Below are 24,528 nucleotides of genomic sequence, written 5' to 3'. Positions count from 1 at the left end.
CAAAAATTCAAGATGGCCGCCACAGAGGCCAACTTTTTCATAAAACTAAAAATATTTCCGTCATCATTCTTCTAATTAGATCTATGTCTAGATCATAATTAACTTATATCACTTGAAAAAAACTGTAAGAAAGTCAAACCCCTAGAAAATTCCTCGTATCATGTACATCGCCCGGCCGTTAATTAAGTACCCTCAGTGTTTTACTTTTGGTAGAAAAAAAGGGAAAATCCGAACAATAGGTTCTAAAAGTTCTCTCATTTGTATTTTTATTAGTGCCAATTGACGCCGGCATCGATTACCAACGCGCCACTCGGTGGCAATTGACGCCCGCGTCGATTACCACCGCACCGCTCGGTGGGAATGGACGCCTGTGTCGATTACCACCGCGTCACTCGGTGCCAAGAGACGCCCGCGTCGATTACCACCGCACCGCTCGGTGCCAAGAGACGCTACCTTTTTATTAAGTTTTTGTTTAGATGTAGACTATATGTTGATACTTTTTCTGGTTGTTGTTTTTTTTTTTTGCGATGGGAAATACGTTGGTTAGCCTTGGCAACGTCAAACAAAAAAAAATAATTTTGAGGTTTGTCCTTGAACCACAGAATTCTACATTAAGTGTAGAATTCTGTGCCTTGAACAAAGCGGAAGAAAAATGCGAGTTTTCTCCCTTGGAGCCTTGGATCATTGGAGGAGGTCACCGGTGTCAAAGTTCAGAGAGGTGAACTATTCCGGCTGTTTCGTCTTGTTTGCTGATTGCTGTTCCTTTTTTTGCTTCGTCGCCAATCTCCTGCCTGCTTGCAACACCGGCGCTTTCATCTTTCTGAAATCCGCGGTGAATTACATGCGATTATTGTATCGCCCTCTGTTTCAAGTGTGCTCAAAAGTTTGTATCTAGATTTAGAAATCTACATATCAAGATCTGTTTCTCTTCGGATATCAAGGGGAATGAGCTGTTTCTATTCAATTCGAAAATTTAAGTCTCAGTTCCATCACCATGATCACGTCACACGTAGATTTCTAGATCTACAACTTTACAAGAGAATTGAATAGAAATCTAATCTAAATCTAATCTAATATAGATTTCTAGATCTAGATCTAGATCTGTAGATTCTAGATCTAGAATGCAGACTAAACCAAATAGTAGAAATCTAGATCTCGATATCTAGAATCTAGATTAGATCTAAAAACTCTAGATTAGAATCTAATTAGATCTAGAAGTCATGAGTCTGGAATGAAAGATCTGAGGTTGAGGCATGAGACTGTGACTGACCAGTTTCATGGTGGTGTCCAAAATCCTGCCTCCTGTTGCACCCAGAATTATAGGCCTACACCACAATTAGATCTAGATTCTAGATGTAGATTTACTCCCACAATGGCCATCATGTAAACAAACGGGGCCGCAGTTGTACTGGAGAGCCGAATCTAGAATCTAGGCCTTGGCCTTGGTATTTTGAAAGGTCGTCAATTGCCACCGAGTAATTGGAGCTCTTTTCTTTTGTGTTTGTGAGTAGATCTAGCCTGTATGTGCTTGGTGTTCTGCGTTCGTGAACTTGCGACGCACGCCTCTCTCTTTGCCCCTCTGTGTGTGTGTGTGTGTGGGGGGGGGGGGGGGTCTCTCTCTCTCTCTCTCCCTAACCCCCGTCCCCCGGATTTATGTTCCCCGATATATAATAGATATAAGATGCATATTTCTGCTTGAGTTTTTGTGCATTTGTGGCATACTTCTACTTCTAGAATCGCCTGTGTTGGTTCTACACCGAAGCTTATAACTAGGCTAGCGTACGTCTCATTCAAAACACGCCAAGTTGCAGTTCGTAGCTCTAGATGTTTGTCCAATGAAATTAGAAAACAAATTGACCCACTTAGACATGAGGAGCTCGAAAGGATAGCCAGGAAACAAGACTTTCTTCATTTTACTTGAAACAAAATCTTTCAAATGAGCTTGAATTTATGCAAAATGATATTCCCTGATTTAAATACGGAGTGTCTACGTACACGGTAACCGGGCACCGAGCCTCAGTGTCTACGTACACTGTAACCCGCAACTGGGCACGTAGTCTCAGTATCACGTACACGGTAACTAACTTACATAATATTTAATTCATTTTACCCTTGCACAAAATCAGCAACAAAAAGAAAGCTTACCTAAAAAACAAGGCAAAGCCATCAAAACAACACAAACACCCTTTACACTACCCACCCCCCTTTTTCAAAAGAAAACAAATACCCTTATGAATTAGCCCTACGGAGCCGTAAGTCTGAGATCAGCACTGGTTTGGACTTCAGAAGAGAAGGATTTGCTTTCTTCATTTTGATCAGTCCTGCCTATGCCGGTCACCTCTGTGTTATATGGCCACTTTTGTCCTTGACAATGGGTGGCCGTTTTAGTTTTACACAGGTTTGACTGTACACACAATGGCGTGCGTATATCGAACTATGATACCTTGCACGCAATTGCGTGTGTATAGTAAAATTTGAATTCCTGTGTACGCTATTGCATGCGTATAGACTCAGCCAGCCAAATATAATAGGTCCATGCTTTTAATTTTTAAACTGAGTGACAGCTGTGTAAGTCCAATGATTCTAGATCTAGCTCTTGATTCACCCAAATACAGACTGCATTGTCATTTACAGTCCACTGAATCAGCAGAGCGAAGTTCTAGAATTTGGCCCTCATCATAACTAGTCTAATGTGTTAGCCTATAGTCTATAGACTGATCTTTTGAACTAAATTATGTAAAGTTGAGCTTAAATACTAAAATTAAACTAGATTCTTAGTTCTAGGTCTAGTCTTGAAGACCCACCCCCCAATTCTAGTTCCAGCCTCACGAGTACACAACGCCAGACAAGTTTTAGAATCTGGCTTAGCCTATGATGTAACATTTTGTGTTAGTGTAAGACAAGGCCTACCCCTGTTCTGATAGATGTAGATTTTCTCTTCTAGAATCTAGTCCTTGACAAAGATAGTGATGTCAAGAGCTAGAATATAGGTCCTAGTGTTAAAATCTTAGACTTACAGACTTCAACATATGTTAAGGACCACCTTGAGAGACAGCCCTGATTTTTTTTTTAATCCGAAAAAAAGACAGCATGGAATGTTTCAAAATTGTTTGCTCTAAAAGTGTTGGGTTACCAGTGCGTATTGTAAAGCTTCCTAAATGGGCAAAACCACAACGTGAAGCAAGGAAATCCTCTGGGAATTTTAGCTAAATTTGTTGATTTTTATCGAACTGTGCGCCACACTACGAACATTCCTCAGTTAAAATTTCTGGTGCACGTGATAAAAGGACGTATAGTCTTAAAGTGTGCTCACTTTGGTGGCAATATAAGCCGCCGTTTGCGCAAAATCCTGTGTTGCATCAACATGCCACCAAGACGAAAGCTTAAAGACTTTGATTGTGCTAAAGCTATGGCATGGCTGCAGGATGGAGTTGGAGCTCGAGAAGTTGCCAGAAGGCTTGCAGTGTCACACTCTGTCATTGTCCGCTTGAGGCAGCGCCATCATGCCACTGGATCAGTCCAAGAACGCCCACGTGCAGGTCGACCCAAGAAGACCACTCAGAGTGTTTGCAAGCGGTCCTTAACTTATATTGAAGTGTGTATAAATCCATACATTTTTTACTACCGTCACTCTACTGTCTCTACTACTACTTCTTTTGTCATTGTGTAATGAAATTGGTCTGATACTATTTTATTTTCTCTCCTCATCTTGAGAGATTTGGAAGAACTGTGTGTCATTTTTGTAAAATACTATTCAGTTTGTACTTGATTGATGATCTGTCTTTTATTTTCTATTTGTGTCTGTTTTATCGTTATCTACTCATATTGCTCTGTTTTTCGATCTTGTTCATTCAGTATGTATTTTGAAAATTAGTTTTTTTAAAAAGACCCCCCAAAAAATGGACAAAATTATGATTTTTGAGGCCTGGTCTCAATCATACTATGTCATTTAAGTTTAAGATACATTTTTTCAATGTTTGCTGATCATAATCCTTTACTTACTCACTGCTGTAAATAAAACCAGCAAACAATCCACCAGCAGCTTTTGATGGATGGTGTATTTTGTGTGTTACTTATGCTAACGTTGTTATTTTTATTGTATTTCTTATTTCAAAGGTTTCTGCCATCACCAGAATGTCAAAACTTACCTTGGTTTCGTCAAACAAATGCTTTGGAGGAGAACAAAGGGTTTATAGCCATGAAAGGTAAAAGCATGGTTTGTAGCAGAGTGCAGGTTAAGTTAGATTGACCCAGGTTTAAATCTCGTTATAAGGAAAAGTTATAAAATTAAAATTAAAAGGGATTACTCCGCCTCCCAGACAATCTGAATTGAAGAATGCCGTACTTAGGTTTTGAGCTTTCGCCATTGCACAATAGTCTAGTATGATATACTACTGTACCATTTGAGTTGTTGGGGTGCCTGATCAGGATGAGCAGCCAGCATCTGTGGTGTAGCAGTTAGGCTCTTCACCATTGCACGCACTAAAACGTGAGTTATTTTTCTGAGTTTAGAAGTTTTGTATCGAGTATGCTTTCTGTCTATGTCGATGCTTCGTGTACCCCTCTCAGCTTGGGTTCGCCCTGACAACTGGGGTCAAAGAATAGTGTCAGTGGGTCGTGAAACTTCTACCGTTACAATTACATGGTGGGTGAAAAGCTTAGTTTCATTTCCTTTAAATTTTAGTTTGTATCTTTCAGGATGGGCCTCGGATAATACTAGTTCTGTTGTTTCCACCAGACTCAGCCAGGGGCAGAGTATTGGAGATAGTGTATACTAAATTCTCTCCTCCTTTGAGCTATTAACTTTTCATACCCTTTACAACAAAGGTTTCGGTTTTCAGTGTGACTGTCCAATTGTCCGACTGTCAGTTGTTCCATCTATAAAACTTTTCTAGAAAGTGGGCAACTGGCTGTTTGCCTCGATAGCTTCACGTTGAGTGTCATTTCCCTTCTCTTGTATTAGCATTATTGATTCAATTTTGTCACACATTATCTTCGAACATTAGCATGCTTTAAATAATTTTTACTTTTGTCCTCATTTTTGTTTGAATGAAATTGTTTGTATTGACCTTACATCTAATGGTTGATCTTTTTTTCCTCTCTACTTCTCACACCAGCTCTGAGGTCAACTGCACCATGAAGTTTGGTGTGTTCCTACCGTCAGACGCACTGGATGGGAAAAAGTTGCCTGTCTTCTATTGGCTGTCTGGTAAATATTTCCTCCTAGTGTTTGCAATGAATTCTTTTCAGAATATGAATTGTCATACCAGACTTTACAGAATCATGCAATGTGTACAGTTGAGCCTTGTCCATGACAGTCACCTGTAGAAACGACCATTTCCAGCTTCCTTCGGTGTGTTTTTCTATGTTATATTGACGTCCACGTGTCTAAGACAACCACAGTTCTCATTGACAATGGGTGGCCATCTTGGACTATTTTGACCGCAGTTGGTCGCTGCCTTAACTTCATAGCTTAGTGGTCAGTGGTGTGTCTCTCTTGGGCTGGATGAGATAGATAAAAGATCTTTGGTTACTTTCGGAGGAAATTTTTTTAAACGTGTGTTACGAACAATGAAGAAGTATATTGTCATACTTGGTGGATAATTTAAAATTCATATATAAATATATACATATATATATATATATATATACAAACAATGAAGAAGTATATTGTCATACTTGGTGGATATATATATAAATATGCAAGTAATATATTAGGTAAAAATTCCTCCTCATCCCCCCTGAAGTTTGGCCAAAACTTGTACTGTTGTATGTAAAAAAGTGAGGCACTTTCTGGAGCAACTTCTTTTTTCCTCTTATTTAACTCATCTCCGAGAGGGGGAAACTCACAATTCCGGGGCCCTGTTTTTGTACATACGATATCTAAAAGTGACATGTACTAAATTGATTATTAAATCAAAACATGTCAACCTATTTTGGTAGTTCTTTATCTAATGAATGGACTCTGGGTAAAAGAAACCTGTTTTCGACCATTGCCAACTGTTAACCCTCTTAGCGTTAAGCCATTTTTACTAATTCCCTTCAGTACTGGGTTTATTTTAGAAAAATGCTAATTTTCAACATGGTTATAAAAAAAGCTTATTTATCATAATTTTTAATTGCAGTAAGAAGGAAAAATGTGTCTGAAATAATGAACTACCCTTATGTCTGGTTAACTGTGGTTTTTATGATGATGTTGTTGTTGGTATTTTTAGTCCAGCCTGCTTGGAGATCAGCAGGAATATCGATATATCCCCTTTTGAGCTTAACCTCGCTAGACCTACGACACGATATATCCCTGTCATTCACACCTAAATCTTTTATTTGAGGACCTAATCCTTAAAACTCTTCATCACTGTTGTCCGATTCCAGAAAAATGTTGAGCAAATCTGTGTCTAAATCAGCTGAGGAATCAGACATTTTGAAAACTAAACAATATCCTAGAAAATTGTCTAGAAAAAACTCAGAACTGATCACTGACTGCCAAATGCACGGCCAACGGCACTAATAAATGTTGCACTGGTTGACTGTTGTCCCCAGTCATTTAAAAAATGGCTATTCTCATGTCAGCAGTATAGTTTCTACTCTCATGTCGGATCATGATGCGCACGAAAGGGAAGTATGAGTCATCACGTCAGGATGCACACGCAGAGGGTTAATTTGACATCAAAGTCGTTGTAAAGGAATGTTCCGGACCACTCACTGGCACAGCGGAAAGTGACGCTTTTTTTGCATAATGCAACAAAAGGGTTAGAAAGTATCCAAAAGTTGAGGATTTTGAATGTGATCTTTAAAAAAATATTACGGGCATGAAAAAAAATGGTTAAAAAAAATTCTATAGCAAAACGTAAAAAACTAACCAGCCCACTACTAGTACAAACTATTTTTCTAACTACATACCAAATTTCAAGTCTCTGTTTTGGAAAATTTTAAAAATGGTGGAGAAAGGAGAAAAAACCGGAATATGCAAGTGTAAAGTGGTGAAAAAATGTGTTTTGAGATAAACAAGTTTAACTTCGAAAATGTTAGTACACAACTTAGAACCCAGTAAAATTGAATTCTGTTAATGTTACTCACTCAGTGACTTTTGTCAATAAAATCTAGACTGAGGGATTGGAAAATACCAAAAGTAAAAAGTTCTCAGATGGAGTGAAAATCAGTCCCAGAGGCCCTAGACCCGACCAGCGAGCCCCCTTAATTTTAAAGATAAGAACCCAACAGAGATTTCATCCTATAACAAATTCCAACGAAGCCTTACATCATGTTTAAAAACAAGGTCGCTCAAGATTATTCAAACACAAACGAGGAATTAAATTGGGTATAGAAAAGAAATCTTTATTTTCCTCAAAACCAGAAAAATGGATAGAGTGCCTTTTGTGAAGAAATTGTTTCTGGTCTTTGGAGGTTATGATAGATTGTAAAATGCACAGCTCATAGATCTTTCTGTTGAGTATGAATGTGAGCTATGTATGTATGCTATGTATTATAGTTGTTACTTTTTTTTATAACTTCTGTTTTCAGGTTTGACTTGTACAGAGCAGAACTTTATCACAAAGGCAGGAGGTCAGAGGCTAGGAGCAAAGTTCAACTTCATTATTGTCAACCCTGATACAAGTCCACGTAAGTCTATTTGTGTGTTTGTTAATTTTATGGTAAAACTTTCTGTTGTAAGTCATTTTGTTGTAAAAAAGAGAGGCATGTCGACACGATATCCATAGTGCGAGGAAAGAGCAAGGCAGACAGACAAAAAAACGAGGATATCAATGGGGCATTTTGAAGGGCTGTAACTTGTTTCTAAAAGTTAATGAGCTAACTTGATTGGTGAAGAAAGAGGAAATGGATACTACCGAGTAACAAGTTCCTGGACAGTGTGTTGGAGCAGGGCTTCTGTAAGTGAGCTCTTCCACCACTAGAGGCACTGTACCCCCCACAGGTACTAACTGGTAACAAAAAAATAAATCCTGAACTTTTCGGACCATATGGAAATGCTATCGATGAGGAATAAAATTCTTAGGATCATATTTACTGAAACAGCCTGTACCAATACAATTTTTATATATATATAAAGTACTGTCATCCTATGTTTCTTGTAGTGTAGTTCTATACTGTTGTCATAATGTATTATCGGCATCTGTACAAAATCATTATAGTCCCATAGACAGACAGACAGATAGACATAGACTGTAGACAGGCAGAAACAAAAGAGGGAAAGTAGAGAAGCAGAGCCTATCATTGATGTCCAGCAACCAGCAGCAGGCCATTTTGAAAGTAAAAATAAAACTCTGTTAAGTTTTATTTTGATTACAATAACTCTACTTTCAGGTGGCTGCAACATTGAGGGTGAAGACGACAGCTACGACTTTGGATCAGGGGCCGGGTTTTATGTGGACTCAACCACCGACAAATGGAAGAAGAACTACCGCATGTATTCCTACATCACGAAAGAGGTGTGGGGCTGTAGTATTGAAAAGGGTGAAGGGGGGAAGGAAGGGGGAGGGGGGTGGATGTTATGGTAATTTTTTATAGAGGTGCGGGATATCTGGGTGCTATTTTAGCCACATCGTCATATTCATATCACTGTTGCCCCCAGGTCTTTTTTTTTTCAACTTTCTAGTTATTGTTATGGTAAAAGAGTCAGTTACTTGGTTTGTATCCTAATAATAACCTTGATAGATAATGATAAGTTGTATTATATTAATTATTTTTGCCCATTTTCATCTCAACGAGATGCTCAAAATCTATCACACTAAAAAGAAAGTCACCGGTATGTCAGACAAACTTCTACAAAAAAAAGGCTCACATTTCAGACATACTCATAAATTGATAAAAATCCACTATTACACAAAACCCCCCTAAAACAGATATAATGACACAAAAATACCAAACTGTTTCTTTATAAATACATAGTTGGACATAAAAAAGGCATGTGGCGTCGGTGGCCTAGTGGTTAGGCTCCCGGACTTGTAATCGTGAGGTTGCGAGTTCGGGGGTTCGAGCCGCTGGTCCGACGCACTTTACACAAATTTTCCTGACTTCACCCAGGTGGGAACGGGTACCTGGTCTTAGACGGTGAAAGATCTTGTCAGTATGTTTGTGTTTTCGCGCCCATAAATGACATCTTGCACTGTGTGGTTCTTAGGAAGTTGAGTTTGTTTCATAATGCTCTCAGGTCTGCTGGGGTAATAGTATAGGTTGTTGGAATGCTGGGGAAGTTCTTGTTCACAAGAGCCGGGAGCTACAACAAAATACAGAAAAAAAAGAGCTTGCTGTTGAGCGGGAACTTGCGCTGTACAAATGCTACCTATCATTATATGGTTATGGTTAACAACTCGCAATGAATAAAACAGTTGTTTCGCCTTGTTTCGTTTAGTACAAAAAATCCCGCTATTGAGGCATTGCCTCTTTTGTTCAAGTCGTAATGTTGACCAAGGTGAGCCCTTTCTCAAGTCTACAAAAATATATGACTTGGGTAATTATGTTATAATTGCCCTAGTAATCCCCCCCCCCCCCCCCCCTCTCCAGACAAACAAACCAGCAAACAAATCTTCCCCCCCCCCCCCTAAAAAAAAACCCCCAAAAAACCCCCTAACCCGCATATCCTCAGTGAGTTAAGTGGGACCACTGTCGAGAGTTCTCTGGGGCCGCTGCAGTTATGATTAAATGTGAACAGGATATTTGTATTTGATGTGTTATGGTTAGGTTATAGTTGTTTTTTAGAACATGTTTAGCTCGTTCTGTACCCAGAGCTAACTCCTCGCCTGTTGTAAACATAACAGTTTAAATGTAATGTCTTTATGAATTGTAGCCTTTTTTGTATGTCTTTATGAACTGTAGAACTTTTCATTTAGTTTCATCTATATGGAAATGTTGTAGTATGTTTATGAATTGTTGAATATTTTGTTTAGAGTTTTACACAGAAATGTAGTGTATCTTTTTGAATTGCAGAGTTTTTTGTTTAGAGGTTTGTATAGACAAAGGTTTGTCTTTTTGAATTGTAGAATTTATTGTTTAGTAGTTTTATTTTTTTCTGTATTTTGTTGTAGCTCCCGGCTCTTGTGAACGAGAACTTCCCCAGCATTCCAGACAGAATTGGTATTTCTGGCCACAGGTATGTTGTCAAGTCGTTCACGTAAAACTTTAAAAGGGATTGGGGGGGGGGGGGGGGGACATCGGCGCCTGTGGTTATGCGCTTTGCCATCCCTCCCAGAAGACGTGAGTTTAATTTCCATCTGTAGAGAATTTCTTTCTTATTGAACATTGTATCCCTCTCGGCCTTTGTCAAACTGTCATTAGGTACCAGAAACTAAATTTTCAAAGTAGTTGTATGCCAAATTTATCAGTTCCATTTGAAAGGCCTACATCCACTGAGCATTTTGGTACCATTCTTTAACCTCTCGGTCAATTTTTAAGAAAATGGTAGTTGTTTAAAATTTGATCAAATTTGTTAAAGTCAGTCACTGGCTGCAACCCCATGTTTGACAGACAATAAAAGAGTACCAAGAGCACTAAACATGTCCACATTAACAGAGTACAATAACTATAACAAATATATGGAGCCTAATTTTTTTCAAGACTGTGAGATCATTACAAATCAGTACTTTATCGCCTCAAACACGATGATCTGTCATTATTTCAACAAAAACACCGAGCGTTGACCCCGCCGGCGCCGCACCGGGCCCCGCGACGAGCGAGTCGGCTCTATACTGTATTGTACCCCGCGTGCGGGGTCACTTGCTTTCTGAGTCTCGCGGAAGGATTGATGAAAAATAATTCCATGTTAATTACTTTATTCTAATAAAAAATAAATTGATCTTTTATTAAATATAGTTTTTAAGCCGGTATTTTACATATTATGGGTAAAAATTGATCTTTAAACATTTTGACAGTATTTTTAAAAGCTTTCTATTTAGACGCCAAAGGCAAAACACATACCACGGGAAAGCCCGTTTAAAGCTCTACAGTTCTCCGCCAATGAAAAGACGGTATTTAATAATTCCTCGTTCCGCGAAGCATTTGAATGCACCCATGTCAATTTTTCAACCGGCCGACCACGCATTCTGACCGCGAGGGGCTTCGCTTTCGTCGGCGATTCTCCAGCTCCTACTAATCGGACATAAAAACAACTTACACCATTGTAACGAGGAAAAGCTGAACTTTTAGAAGGTGTTTTATAGCGAAAGAGCAAAGAAACAGCGATAGGAATTACCCCGATTTCACCAATACCACACGGTCGGAAGGCCGCGAGTGCCTGCGAGGCCGTGTTTACGCTACCTACTGTCATGCAGATTTGAAGATTGTATGGTTGCCTTGAACCTCACGTAGATTATACCAGTGGATGGTTGGCGGGTGCTCTGGTGTGGTTTGCTCCTTCTTTCGTATCAAGCCTCTAAATAGTTAAGTTGCCAAAGAGCTTCTTTATCTTGAAACTTGCTGAGAATATAAAATGAGGTGTTTTGTCAGCTTACTGCAGTATAGTGGTTAGCCTGTTGACTGTTGGGCCCAATGGTGTGCTATTGGGAAAGGCATTTTGCATTATATAAACTTTCCTCACTTCGCCCAGGTGGGAATGGGTACCCAGCGACAGGCGCTGAAAAGATCTTGTCTGTATGTTAATGTTTGAACACTTAACCGGCTGCTTGTACTGTATGCTTGCTAGGAAGCTGAGAATACTTCTGAGTGTTCTAGGGTCTGACAATAGTTGTAAAGCACATAGAGCTTGCTGTTGAGTGTTGGATTGCACTCTGTGAATGCAATCATTATTATTAATGCTATCCCATCCTCCTGCATAGGTATGCACTCTATAAATACAGTCATATTATTATTATTATTATTATTATTATCATCTCATCCTCCAGGTGGGTGGTTGGAGGGTGCCATGGGTAGGTCCTACTTCTTTTCTTTCAGTCAGTTGTTTCTGTCTTGTCTGTCTTGCTTTTTCTCAGCACTAAAAGACCATTATTGTGTTGATGTGCTTTTCTTTACTCAAACTAACAAAATCATCGTCAGGCTGGAGTATGCACTCTATAAATGCAATCATCATATATATTTTTGTTGATATCTGGTTTTCCAGCATGGGAGGTCACGGTGCCCTGATCAGCGCCCTGAAGAACCCCGGAATGTTCCGCTCCGTGAGTGCCTTCGCCCCCATCTCTCACCCAACCAAGTGCGCCTGGGGAAAGAAATGCTTCGGTGGATATCTGGGCTCTGACGAGAACGTATGGAGGGTAGGTCATCTGCTTTATCAATGCCTAGTGGTCTGTTCCTTCTTCTGTATGAGTGCTACTTGTGTTATCTTCTTTTTGCTGTGGGTGGCTTGTGGCTGCACTGGTGTGGCCTGCTTTTGGTTCTTCTTTTTAGTGATTCTTTTTAAAATCATATTGTGTTCCATACGAAATTTGGGTGACTGGGTGTGCCATGTTGGTATCATGCTCAACCACTGAACTGAGTTGTCAGCCCCGGTTCAAGTCCCCAACAGGGCATTCTTGAACTCTGGTTGTTTTGTTTTCTCAAGGCTCTCAACTGGACGAGTTCAGTCTTCTCTGAGATGGATTGCAAGTTTGGAGGTCCACTTTGTAAAAATATCGCGTGTTGAAAGGGGCGTTAAATACGTACATTTACTTTTTTGGTGTGCTTGGAAACTGCCAAAGGTAGTCATAGGTCCTTACTCTATATTGTGTCTCTGTTGCTTCCGTCTTGCTAGGTGGTTAGAGGACGCAACTGGTAGGCCCTATTTCTTTTCTTCCCCTCTGTTATTTCTGCCTGTCTGTCTTGCTTTTTCCCCCCATCTTCACTAACTGATTGTTATTGTGTCGGTATGCTTTTCTTTTCTCAAACTGTCTTAGCTGTTTAGAGCTATAAATGGCTGCTCGATTAAGTTTCTACACACTCTCCCTTCCATGTGACTCTACGTGAAATGTATCGATGGTGTTGTGCTCTATGGAACTGAAAGAAACAAGTCCAATTCTTTTGTAAATAATTTGTTCTTCATAACCAACGAAATCTGTCAATTATGTGCAATAATTTCATATTTAGACAGAATAATACAGTCCGTGCCGGCTTTAATTTTTGCTATATAAATTACACGCCTTTAAGCACGGTAACTTCGGCTTCAAGCACGCTTCATTTACAAGACAGTCAATATTTTCATGATGACCCATCGAAGTTCGAACACAGTCTACACCGCAGCAGTGGAGTGTGTCAAGAGAAACACGAAGAACGATTATGTCTACTTCGCACTCAAGCACGCTTCGGCTTTAAGCACGCTTCGGCTTTCTCCCGCCGACCGTGCTTAAAACCGGCATGGACTGTACTAACACCATTGATGTGATTCTACTTCAAGCATCGTGTCTTTCTGTGGTGCTTTTGAACGGTTGTTTACGTTTTTTCCATTCAGGAGTACGACGCCACAGAGCTGGTCAAGTCCTACAATGGACCGCCTCTGGACATCTTGGTGGACCAGGTGAGTTCTCATTTGGTCATTGTGGGTTGTGGGTGGTTGGAGGGCGCCACTGGTAGGTACTCTCCCTTTCTTCCCTCTCATTTCTGTCCGTTTGTCTTACATTTTACCCAGCACTAAATAGCCTTTATTGTGTCAATGTGGTTCTCTATAATTTACTCAAACCAAACAAAACATCATTGTGGGTGGTTGGAGGGCAGCACTGGTAGTAGTGATAGGTTCTTTTGGTACTTAATGGTACTTATTTGCTTTTCCTTTGTTCTGTCTGTCCTGTTTCTTTTTTTTCTTTGCATTTTAAAACTGTTGTGTTGATGCGCTTGTCTTTCACGGCGCACCGGCAGTGGAATTTTAGTTGTAGCGGGGGGTTCCCTGCCGAGCGCCTTATCCCATCGAGGTCACGGGGGTCAGCTCCCTGTCGCCGCTCTGTCTAGGCTGACTTCATTTTTGGTATTTTTCAATGTACAGTTTTAGGCGCATCCTTGTATTTATGGTAATTTTCATTTAATGCACCCAAAGCTTGCATTTCTGCTCTTGAGACCCAAAAAACAACGGACACTGTAACTTGTCTGGTTATTTCGTTAGACGCGCTGAATGCTAAATTGTAAAAATTTTTGTACGAGTGTCAATGAAAGAGATTCAATATAAAATAAAAAGCATGACAAAAACTGTCAAACTTTTGGAACATGAACAACCTAACATTGGTGCAGGTACTCATTTGGATTCATAATCGCTTTGGAAAGTGAAGCTCCTCGTGGTCGGAATGCGAGGTCGGCCGGTTAAAAAATTTACACGCTTACATTCAAATGCTTCACGGAGAGATTGATGATTAAATACCATCTTTTCATTGTCGGAGAACTGTAGAGCTTTGAAAGGGGTTTCCTGTGGTATCTTTTTCACCGTTGATGCTACCCTAAATAGAAAGCCTTTAATAGACCTGCATGTTTGCCGACAATCGTCTGAAATCCGACAATCGCGACCCGACCCGTGAGCCGGCCTACTTGTATCAGTCAATGTGCGAAGTGCGAGGCCTGGCCGACTGCCAGCGCCCCCTTATTCTCCCATCGGCTTTGTCGGCACTTTTTCGTTTTCGTGCCGATGTCGGCGTTTTCGACATAATTGTCGGAACTTGAGTAGAAATACGAAAAAGAACGACCTAAATTATCTTCTTTCAGTTTCGTGCTCGAGCGCCCATTTTGAATTTCGTTTGTAAACTGATTGTTCAGATCATGTGGATTCATTCAAGTCCGACTAACTTGTTCTACTAGATCTAGATCTAGATTTATAGATCATTATAGACCTCAATGGAGGATTCATATTCCAATTCTATGGTGTCAAACTCAAACCCTATCGTAGGTTGTGCTGTAATATTAATTAATGTTGGTAAAAAGCATTTCATCAGGTGCGTGAATTATTAAATATTTTGGATCTAGACTCAGCTGAGTCCCTTTGTTCGGAATCGGATGCGGATTTCTCGTTCAAGGCCTATTCCTATTCACATGTTCTACTAGATATCTAGATCTATATCTAGATCTAGAATTATTTAGATCACTAGATCTAGATCTATATGGGAATTCATATTCCAATTCTATTGTGTTATTGTATCAAACCCTAAGTATTATAATTATAGCAATGTAGGGCGGGCCATTGTGCTCCTTTGTTTATGTTTTGGAGTGTGGTTTTTTTTGTTGTTGTTATTTTTCATTTTGGACTTGTGCTGGCCTTTTTACTTGAGGGCCGTTGCAGGTTCTTTTTTGGGGTAGGCCTAGGATTTGGGTTAGGGTTAGGTCTCTTCTTTAGTGTGTTTTTTGGGTGGTCGCTAGTTACTCGGAAGTCCTTCCTTTAATGACACCTGCACAAAAGCTCTAAAGGGGGTGGGGGGGGGGGGGGGTCGCAAAATTTTCAAACAATCTGGTTGAGGCTCACATGCAGGTCTACTTTAAAAATAGAGTTAAAGTTTTTAAAGATAATTTTTTACACGAAATATGTAAAATACCGGCTCAAAAAAGGTACCAATAGAAAGATCAGTTCATTTTGTATTAAATTAAAGTAATCGGCTTGGAATTATTTAGCATCAATCCTTCTGAGAAACTCGGAAAGCATGTGACCTCCCACGTAGGGAACATTCAGTACACTACAATATAGAGCTGACTCACTTGCTGCAGGGTCCGGTGCGGCCGGGTCACGCTCAGTGTTTTTGTCGAAATAACGTCGTGTCGTCATCGTGATTGAGGCAAAACACCACTAATTTGTAGTGATCTTGAAGAAAATTAGGCTCCGTATCTATGTTATACTGATTGTACTCTGTAAATTTGGAGATGTTTGGTGCACTTGATACTCTTTTATTATCTGTCGAACACGGGGTGGCAGCCAGTTAGCAACTAGCAATATTTGATCATATTTAATTAACCCTTTCAAACTGAGCAGGCTTGGCCAGCTGTGGCCCCCCATCCTTAAGACAAGGGCAACAACTCCATGAAAATTGAAGGGGTACCTAACTAAAAAAATTGTATAAAATCACAAACACAACCAAAAATGATGAAAATAGTATTTTCTGAAAGGAAAATGAATGAGCTAAATTACTAGTACAAAATTATAAGTGGAATAGAAGAGTATGAAATGATATGAGAGGTCTTTCTGAGATGCGTGTCTTGGACTCCGAGTCTAGATCTGGATCTCGTATACATTTTTTCAACTCACGAAGTTTCTGCCACTGACAAAGAGGTAATCCACACAAAAGAAATACAACACCTTCACAGAGATTGAAGCCTCTGGTGGAAACTTTAAAGCACCTAAAAGACTTTTCTTTGGGTGATTTTATTTTGTTTTTGCCGTATTCATATCGGGCAGCTTTGCGCCCATGCATCCTTTTGTTCCCGCTCAAAAAGTGACTCTTTGTGCTTGCGAAACAAGAAAAACACCATATTAAACCGGAACTCTTCCTCTAAGATAGCTAAGTGAAACTTCTGATGATAGTAAAAGTAGAAGCGTCCCGCGGCAACGAAACAAACACCCCCGTGGCGGGCGCTATAGGGATGAGTGAGGGTCACTGGCGCGGGCGCATATGGGCGCTGTAAGTGCAAAACGGTTAAACAGCTACCATTTTCTTAAAAAATGACTGAGAGGTTAAAGAACGGTACTAAAAATTCTCAGGAGATGTAGCCCTTATATGGAACAGATACCTTTGGCATACAGCTACTTTGAAAATTTAGTTGCTGGTACCTACTGTTTCCCAGGGTGCTGCTGACAACTTCCTGAAGGAAGGCCAGTTGTTGCCGGAACGCCTCATGGAGTCGTGCGCCGAGAGCAAGATGCCGTGCGTCATGCGTATGCAGGAGGTAAGTCTCAGCGAGCCACCGGAGTTCCCTTAGCGATTATAATGGAAGCAAAATGGCATTTCTCTTTATTTTGAGACCGGTCTTGCTGAATAAGTGTATTTTTCAGTTAAAATTTCGTAATTTTGTTTTTAATTTTGTTTTATGACCAATTTTTACCCAGTTCATAAATATATCCGATATATCCGATATATCAATGGGAAGCCTATTCGTTGCTGAAGAGAATGAGATAATCTTTAGCGAGAAGCTGTGATTTAGATACAGTGTCCTGAATGTTAACTCACTCACTGCCAGGCATTTCTCGGCAGGATAACTGAGGAATGCCAGGCTTTCGGGACCATTTTCAAAACCTGACTGTGAGCTATTATTTTGTGCACAGCATTGAACTTTTCCACAAACAATGACATTGAAATATACTCAACAAATCCCCCAAAAATTTTGTGATACCTTTACCATGTGAAATTTTATGAGTTTGTGAATATGGGGCAAAATCGAGAAAAAAACTTTTTACATAACATTTAGGTGCTTGGTACATTCAGTCGATATGCATGCTTTTATATCTTTATCTCTGCAAGAAATAGATGTTGTACCAACTGGTATGTTGAAGAGTCACTTTGAAAAGATATCTAACTATTTTATATAACTGGAATATCATTTAAGTCATCAGTCCACCCATCCTGAGCATCAACATCAGGGTGTGTGGTTACAGGACGGGGCATGGCCACTGGGGGAGGGGTGCCACTATTTGAAGTTTGTTGTGTAGACATAGAAGGGTCTATGTCAGCTGTATTCTTATCATTTGGGGTGTAAATCTATGTTGTGTGATCTTTGACGTTTGCGTGACGGGACCGGGAAGCATCGGATAATAGGTCTGAGCATGGGGTACACCCGATTCTAGATCTGAACACCCGATTCTAGATCTGAACACCCGATTCTAGATCTGAACACCCGATTCTAGATCTAGGCCTAGTTCTAGCACAATTTTCATCTTCACTTGAGTCCGCACCTCTCCTATTTCCTTCCCTATACTCATTATCAACTTTGTATGACGATTCATCATCACTATCATCTGCAAAAAGATCTAGATCGTAACTGAGCGTTAGTAGTTTCTAGTTCGTTTCGGGTGAGTTTGAAAAAGTCCGATTTTTAAGAAGCTTATTCAAGGGAAGTTACTGCAACAATGCGGAATCGAAACTAAACTGGCTTATGTCGCCTACTTCCGACTGCCAAGCCCGAAATGCGTCGGGGAATGTTTGAAAAATAGTAGTAAAAACGCACCCGACTAGGGTTTCTGGTTTGGCAGGCAGCGGTCTACGCGGATCACCCGACAGGGTTCGGGCATGGCAGTGAGTGAGTTAAAAGCAGGTCACTTCCCTGGTTCGTTGGGAGCACAGTGGTAAAACTGCTGATTCACAAATTTTGCTTCCCTCAAAAACAAGCACAAGCCAATATTTTTTACATATCACTGGTACGAACCCCCCCCCCCCCCCCCCCCAAAAAGAGCTTTTTTATTGGTGTATTTTGTTTTACATGCAGTATATAGAAGCTTTGTAACTTGTTTTAAAAGTTATGACATCTTTCCCCTAACTCCGCAGCACAACGTCCTGTTCTGAGAACCTACAATCACTTAACTTAAACTTAAACCAAAACTATGATCTGCACACCAAACAGTATTTTTCAGTTCGGATATATGAAAGTAAGGGCATAATACAAAGTTTACAATGTTTATCTTGTTCTCAGCCAGAATACTACAACTAGACTGGAATAAAATTGTTTATTTCAACATCTGCAGTCTTTTTTTTTGTTTGTTTTTTTGTAAAGTGTTTTACGGCGCTCGCAACTGCATAGGTCATATGAGCGCGCGGGACACACCTAATATTTTCAGTTGGTAGGAAATTTTGAATTTTGCCCGGTTGGCGGCCGAAGCCTACTCTTATCGATTTTAGACCACCAAGGGATCTTTAACGTGCGCAACTTGCACACGGGCCCTCCGAGATTTTTCGCCCTTGTCCGAGAAGGCTCGGTGTAGATCTTTCCTACCAGAAGATCAGTGGTGTGGCTGAAAGACAGCAGTAAGAAGAAGTGAAGGAGTAGCAGTAGAAAGGCTGCAGAAAGAATCAGGAGCCCAGAGGAAGGGGCAAAGGAGGTGAGGGGGTGGGGGCAGAAAGAGGAGACGAAAGCAGACGACAGAACATTGCTAGAAAGCAGGAAATGAGGTGAAAGGAGACAAATTTAGAGAAGAAAATTTTTCGGTCGCTACCCGGATTCGAACTCGGGACCTTTAAATGAGAGGCCAACACCTTAACCTCTAGGCCACGAGAGCCCCCCATCTGCAGTCTGAAAGATCAGACCATGGGTGAAAGTGACAAGAGATGGGTTAGCCTGAAAATTCTGTTGTTCGAATGGATAGCCTGAAAAGTTCATAGTAAATTCCACGCGGCCTGAAGAATTGGGTAGGCTTCTCAATTTTCTAGGGGCATGTCACATAACAATGACAGCACGTGCTCCATTTAAGTATATATAACATACATACACACACACACACATACATACGTAGCCAACATTATATTATATCCCCTCAACAAAATTTCAGTGTGGTACTGGAGTCTTGTGTGACTTAACATATTTCAGTCAGTTCTTACTTGTTATATATTCATATTTTCTTATTTATATTTTCCACTCATCATGTTATATTATAAAAATGAATCCTACTTTGAGCCTGTGAAAGGGCCTAGAAACCAGTCTTGGTGTCATCATTCATGATATATAATAAACATGAAAGTAGGTACCACAAGCGAAAATTTTTTGGAACAATATTGACGTTTAAACCTCAGGGGTTCAAATCTACTCTATGAAACAAGAACATTAAAAAAAGAATTATCAAAATCCATCAATAAACAATCGAGATATGGTATTTCAAAGTTTTATTTTTGAACGAAACCTTTTCAACTGCGACTTTCACTCATGTTTGAGGTGTTCCAAAATACAAAGTGCATGATCAAATCAATGAAAACTTTGTTTTTTCAAGAGCTGTCAACACAAATATTGATATCTCTAAATCAAAGCATGTTAGAATGACTGGTTTCCAAGATATAGGCCTTCAAAAATTGAAAATAAATGCCAAAATTTGTCATTAAGAGCTCAGAACCCTATTTTAACCTCTTCCAAATTAGTCAAAACTGCCTCCTCATTAGTGAAAATCACACAATCATTACAAATACATGCATAGACTTAGCTGAATTTTTTTCAGACCTCTCTAACCATAAGTAACTTTTCTGAACTCCTCTGAAGTGGGCTTCGGTGCAAAAAACGCCTCTTGGAAAAAAATTAGGGGAATTCTGGTACATCCTCGGGCAAAAAGCATCACAACAAGTGAACAAATTAAGCTACAGGGCTAAATCATACATCAAATTAAAGCTCAATGCAAGCTCTACGGGGCCAAATGAAAACTGTTTACTAAAACCTCTCATAACACTCCATAAAAGGGCCATAATGCCCAAAAACCTGCCACTATTGAGTGAAAATTATAACGTCTGCTGACTGGAAAAAATTCATATAAAATCAAAAAATTGTGCTACAAGGTTGAAGTATATATCAAATTAAAGCTCTTTTCAGGCTCTATACAGTGAATTAGTTTATAGAAAGAAAAAAAAACCTTCCAAACATTTCAGATATGGACAATAATGTGAAAAAGTCGTCAATATTGGTTCAGAAAATAAAGATTTCTGCACAGGGGGTTTAAAAATTTGAATTAAATCAACATACTGTTCTACCGTGGTTCATCTTGTATAATATAGATCTAGTTCTAGATTTATTTATCATTTTAGCTGAGAAAGAAACCAGTGGCTGGGGAAATACAATGTATCATCGTGTGTCCAGTACGTGGATGGAAGAAAGAGTGGGGGGGGGGGGGGGGGCATCTCCAATTAGCCTATCAGGTGACATCTAAGTCTAACTAAGTCTAAGAATACGTAAAAAGGCTGGTTGATTCAATAATTGAATATATCCACCAATCAAGAACGTAGATCTAGCCTTTTTTGTTACCGAATTAAATGCCAAACAATAGATCTACGAACATTTCCATCGGTAACATACTAACACCCGGTAACCCCCTTCCGAGTGTTTAGTAGTGTGTGATGACATGTTACTATAAATAGAACTCCCAGTTCAACTCTTCACGGCTTTATTCTTTCACTTTGTCGACCTGAGATGCTTTGATCTCGATGCATTTAGAATAAATAAGGTGTTCTTAGTTGAAAAGACAGCAAAAATACCACCACGAAGCGATACATTTGTATAGATCGCAATTAATTCACTATGAGGTGGGGGAAATATAGGTCGGCGTGATTCCCACCAAACAATAACAATCCAACCACACGGCAAGTGGTGGCCGATTAGTCTTATTTTTCAAAACACGATATTCATAAGTATCCTAAAAGAAAATTATGATAATACTTACATAAATTGACGCCATAAACAGATCTATCGAATGTTTCTTTTACTGAACCATCATTATAATCGTCTGCTGGTTGGGTCAAGTCAGAGGGGGTGGAAATGGGCGATGGAACAGCCGCAATGGCAGAATGACGATCTCCCGAAAGTGGTTGTTACCCTACTTCAGAAAAAGTAATAATTCTACTTCGTGGAACGTAGTTGGCTTTTCTAAACACATAAACTTGGTGGTAGAGATGTCTAGGAATATGATCATGGCACGTATAGCCCGATTTGTGTCGAATTTCATATTTTAAAATGCTTTCTTCGTCTTTACATCGTACTACTCAAGCTTTCCGCTCGGAATAAAAACATAAATACATTCCCCGGAAATTCTCCTGGAATCCCAGATTTTTATGTTTCAAACCGCAAGAAAATTCGATGATTCACGACTGAGAAATCGAAATTTAAAACAAGTACCCCCCCAAATCTAAGCGCGCAAAATTGCGAGACGGCCGAGTTTTCTCGTGTTAAACTTTAGTCAATTAAAAACTAAATATGCAATCATAAGTCTTGTATCAGTTTTTCGTTCACCATGGAGAAGGAAAGACACAGAAAACAGTGGTATAATTTTTATTAGTGTTTACCAAAATAAAAACCAGCTAATAGTTGGATAAAGTTGTCCAAATCTGGCCCCAGCCGTAGCTGTCTGCCTTGAAAACGGCTCGCCTGCGGTACCTAATGAAAGGCAAAAATGTTTGCTCAAACTCACAGTAGAGTAATAACTGAAATAGCTCTTTATAAAAATATATCCCCCCCCCCCATGCTTCCAAACGCTCAGACTTTGAATGAACTTTGGTGACCCCCAACAGCTCAACTGCCGGTACTCACACGATGCCGTATCATGTGATTCCAAACATGCGCAGGTTCACTGACCAGCCCAACAAGCTGACAATTGGATCGCGCTTTTTTTCTTTTTTCACAAGTGACAGCACAGAGACACACAGTGGAATCCTGTTATAACGAGGGGGGGGGACCGGTGCAAAATGTCCGTTATAGCAGGATTCTCGTTATAAGGGATCCAGTAATTAAAATAGTAAAGTAGGCCTAAACTTTGAGTTTGGTGTTCTGTTTATTCCTTTTTGTATTTCCCCTGATGATGATTTAGTCCAACATGATCTCTAGGTCTTACTTGATCAAAAATCTGACTGTATATTTGACTGTACATTACATATTTTTCCTCCAGGGTTACGACCACAGCTACTTCTTCGTCAGCACATTTATGGAAGACCACTTTGCCCACCACGCCAAGTTCCTCAACAACTGAGCCTGTTTTTGGAAATTTTCCTCAGGACAGAGTCGCTTCCCGCTCTCACTACCGCGCCTAATGATACAATGCGGATGGGATGAGTTTGTGCGAAGTATGTCGCAAGTTTTGTTATGATTAAGTCAGTTTGTTGCTAAAGCTTTATAACGTGCAAACCCATGAGTAAGTTGATTTGTTCCAAAATCTTTATACCCAAAGATTAAGTCAATTTGTTGTTATAGTTTTGTAAAATGAATATCATTGTCTTATTTTAATGTATTCATGATCAGTAAACATGTAATTTTTATTATTGTGTTAACATTGGCCAGTGCTTGGAGCTTGATAATGACTGCAGGTCATTTTTTATTGTAGTGAATTCGCTGTTGAAAGCAGCTGTTATTATGGTTTTAGACAAAGGACTATTCATAACTCGTTGTTGATTATTTTGCCGACCCTTGAATGCAGACATTTGTTTATGTTTGAGATAAAGGTGCTGGAGAGACTTAACTTATATCCTGTAATAATGAGGAAGGGTAATTAATTATTCAGAAATCATTAACCCATCAAGGAAGCATTTTTATAACTTCAAGGGCAAACAGTATACATAAACGCCAGTTAAAATCCAATTAGATTCAAACAGTTGTTCGTTGAAAAATCTTGTGGAGAAAGTATCCCTGACTAAATGAATGGACTACAATAGATTGAACATCCCGCATCCTAAATGATTCAAATTGTGTAGATGTCAATGGGAAATTTAAATCACAACAACTTTACTGTTGATCAGTATTTTTTGTTGAAGTTTCATCAAGTAGGCTACTCAAAGTGTGGCGTACAGTACCAAGCTCATACATGAATACAGTCAGTAAGTGATTCGGCTCGTGTCTCGGGGATACCATTTGTATTGACGGCTTCAGGTGGTTTAGGCTGAGATATATTACCTGTGCATGTACTTACTACTTACACTTACTAATACTATAGACTGTCAGTGCATCTTCTCTGGTGGTAATGGATACTGTCTATTTGTGTGGCACAGGGTTGGTGATTTTTTTCATAAAAATAAAAAAAATCGATTTTTTAAATTTAAATCATGATTTTTGTAATTTAAATCAGATTTTTTTGATTTTTTAAAAAATGTCGACAGTTTGGGATTTTTGGTTGCTAAAAGTATGTTCTTTTAGTGCAAAATGCATTGTCTTTATTTTAACTAATGATTAATTTAAGCAACCGCAAAAGAAAGCCTTAATCTGCTATATATATATCAGTGAATTATGGCTACAGACAAAAAATGAAGAAAATGTCAGCCTAAAAGGAAGGGGGGGGGGGGGGGGGTAATTATGCATAGATAAACTTGCATTTTATTACAGTGTGTGTGTGTGTGCACGCGCTTGTGTTTGTCTAAAAAGAAAAAGAAAATGTTAATTTCAATAATGAAAAAAAAGTAAATTGAATGCTGTATTATTTTACAGTGAAAAGCAGACTTTTAAGCATAATTATATTAGTCTACTAAACCTTATATCTGTTTTATAAAACCAAGGAAAGGAATTCTGAATGTTCAAATATGTAAAAACTGAATACATTTGTTAAAAAGTGATTTAAATCACTGATTTTTATTTTAAAAATCAAGTTGATTGAAATATATAAAAAAATCAACTGATTTAAATCAACCCAGCTCTGATTTCAATTATGGAAAAAAAAGTAAATTGAATACTGTACATGTATTATTTTACAGTGAAAGGTGGGAAAGCAGACTTTTAAGCATGATTATATTAGTCTACTTAACCTTATATCTGTTTTATGAAACCAAGGAAGGGAATTCTGAATGTTGAAATATGTAAAAACTGAATAAAAATAAATTTAAAAAAAAGTGATTTAAATCACTGATTTTTATTTAAAAAATCAACTGATTTAAATCAACCCAACCCTGGTGTGGCACTGTGGGAGAATGTTTCAATTTGTGCAGTTTCATTTCTATTCAGTTCTATATTCAACGACTTTTTATTGGT

At 39.2% G+C, this 24,528-nt stretch overlaps 1 protein-coding gene across 6 annotated transcripts in view; it reads left to right on the top strand.

Moving 5' to 3' along the window:
- The window catches only part of LOC101854378 (S-formylglutathione hydrolase), a 24,637-nt gene extending 1,021 nt beyond the window's left edge, over window positions 1-23,616 (top strand). For 2 of the 6 annotated variants that reach the window (XM_035973405.1, XM_005112184.3), the window contains exons 2-10: window positions 4,117-4,205; window positions 5,118-5,209; window positions 7,522-7,620; window positions 8,323-8,447; window positions 10,044-10,108; window positions 12,071-12,224; window positions 13,394-13,459; window positions 16,690-16,791; window positions 22,466-23,616. In XM_035973405.1, coding sequence (XP_035829298.1) covers window positions 4,117-4,205; window positions 5,118-5,209; window positions 7,522-7,620; window positions 8,323-8,447; window positions 10,044-10,108; window positions 12,071-12,224; window positions 13,394-13,459; window positions 16,690-16,791; window positions 22,466-22,546 — 873 coding nt within the window. In that variant the 3' untranslated portion in view covers window positions 22,547-23,616. The other 4 variants (XM_035973406.1, XM_005112185.3, XM_005112183.3 and 1 more) reach the window with 4 other exon arrangements.
- Window positions 23,617-24,528: the final 912 nt, after the last annotated feature.

This window comes from Aplysia californica, unplaced genomic scaffold (genome assembly GCF_000002075.1).
Source record: "Aplysia californica isolate F4 #8 unplaced genomic scaffold, AplCal3.0 scaffold01204, whole genome shotgun sequence".
Classification (NCBI taxonomy): domain Eukaryota; kingdom Metazoa; phylum Mollusca; class Gastropoda; order Aplysiida; family Aplysiidae; genus Aplysia; species Aplysia californica.
The sequence above is the reverse complement of the archived record's forward strand: the minus strand, read 5'-3'. Positions and strand labels throughout refer to the sequence as shown.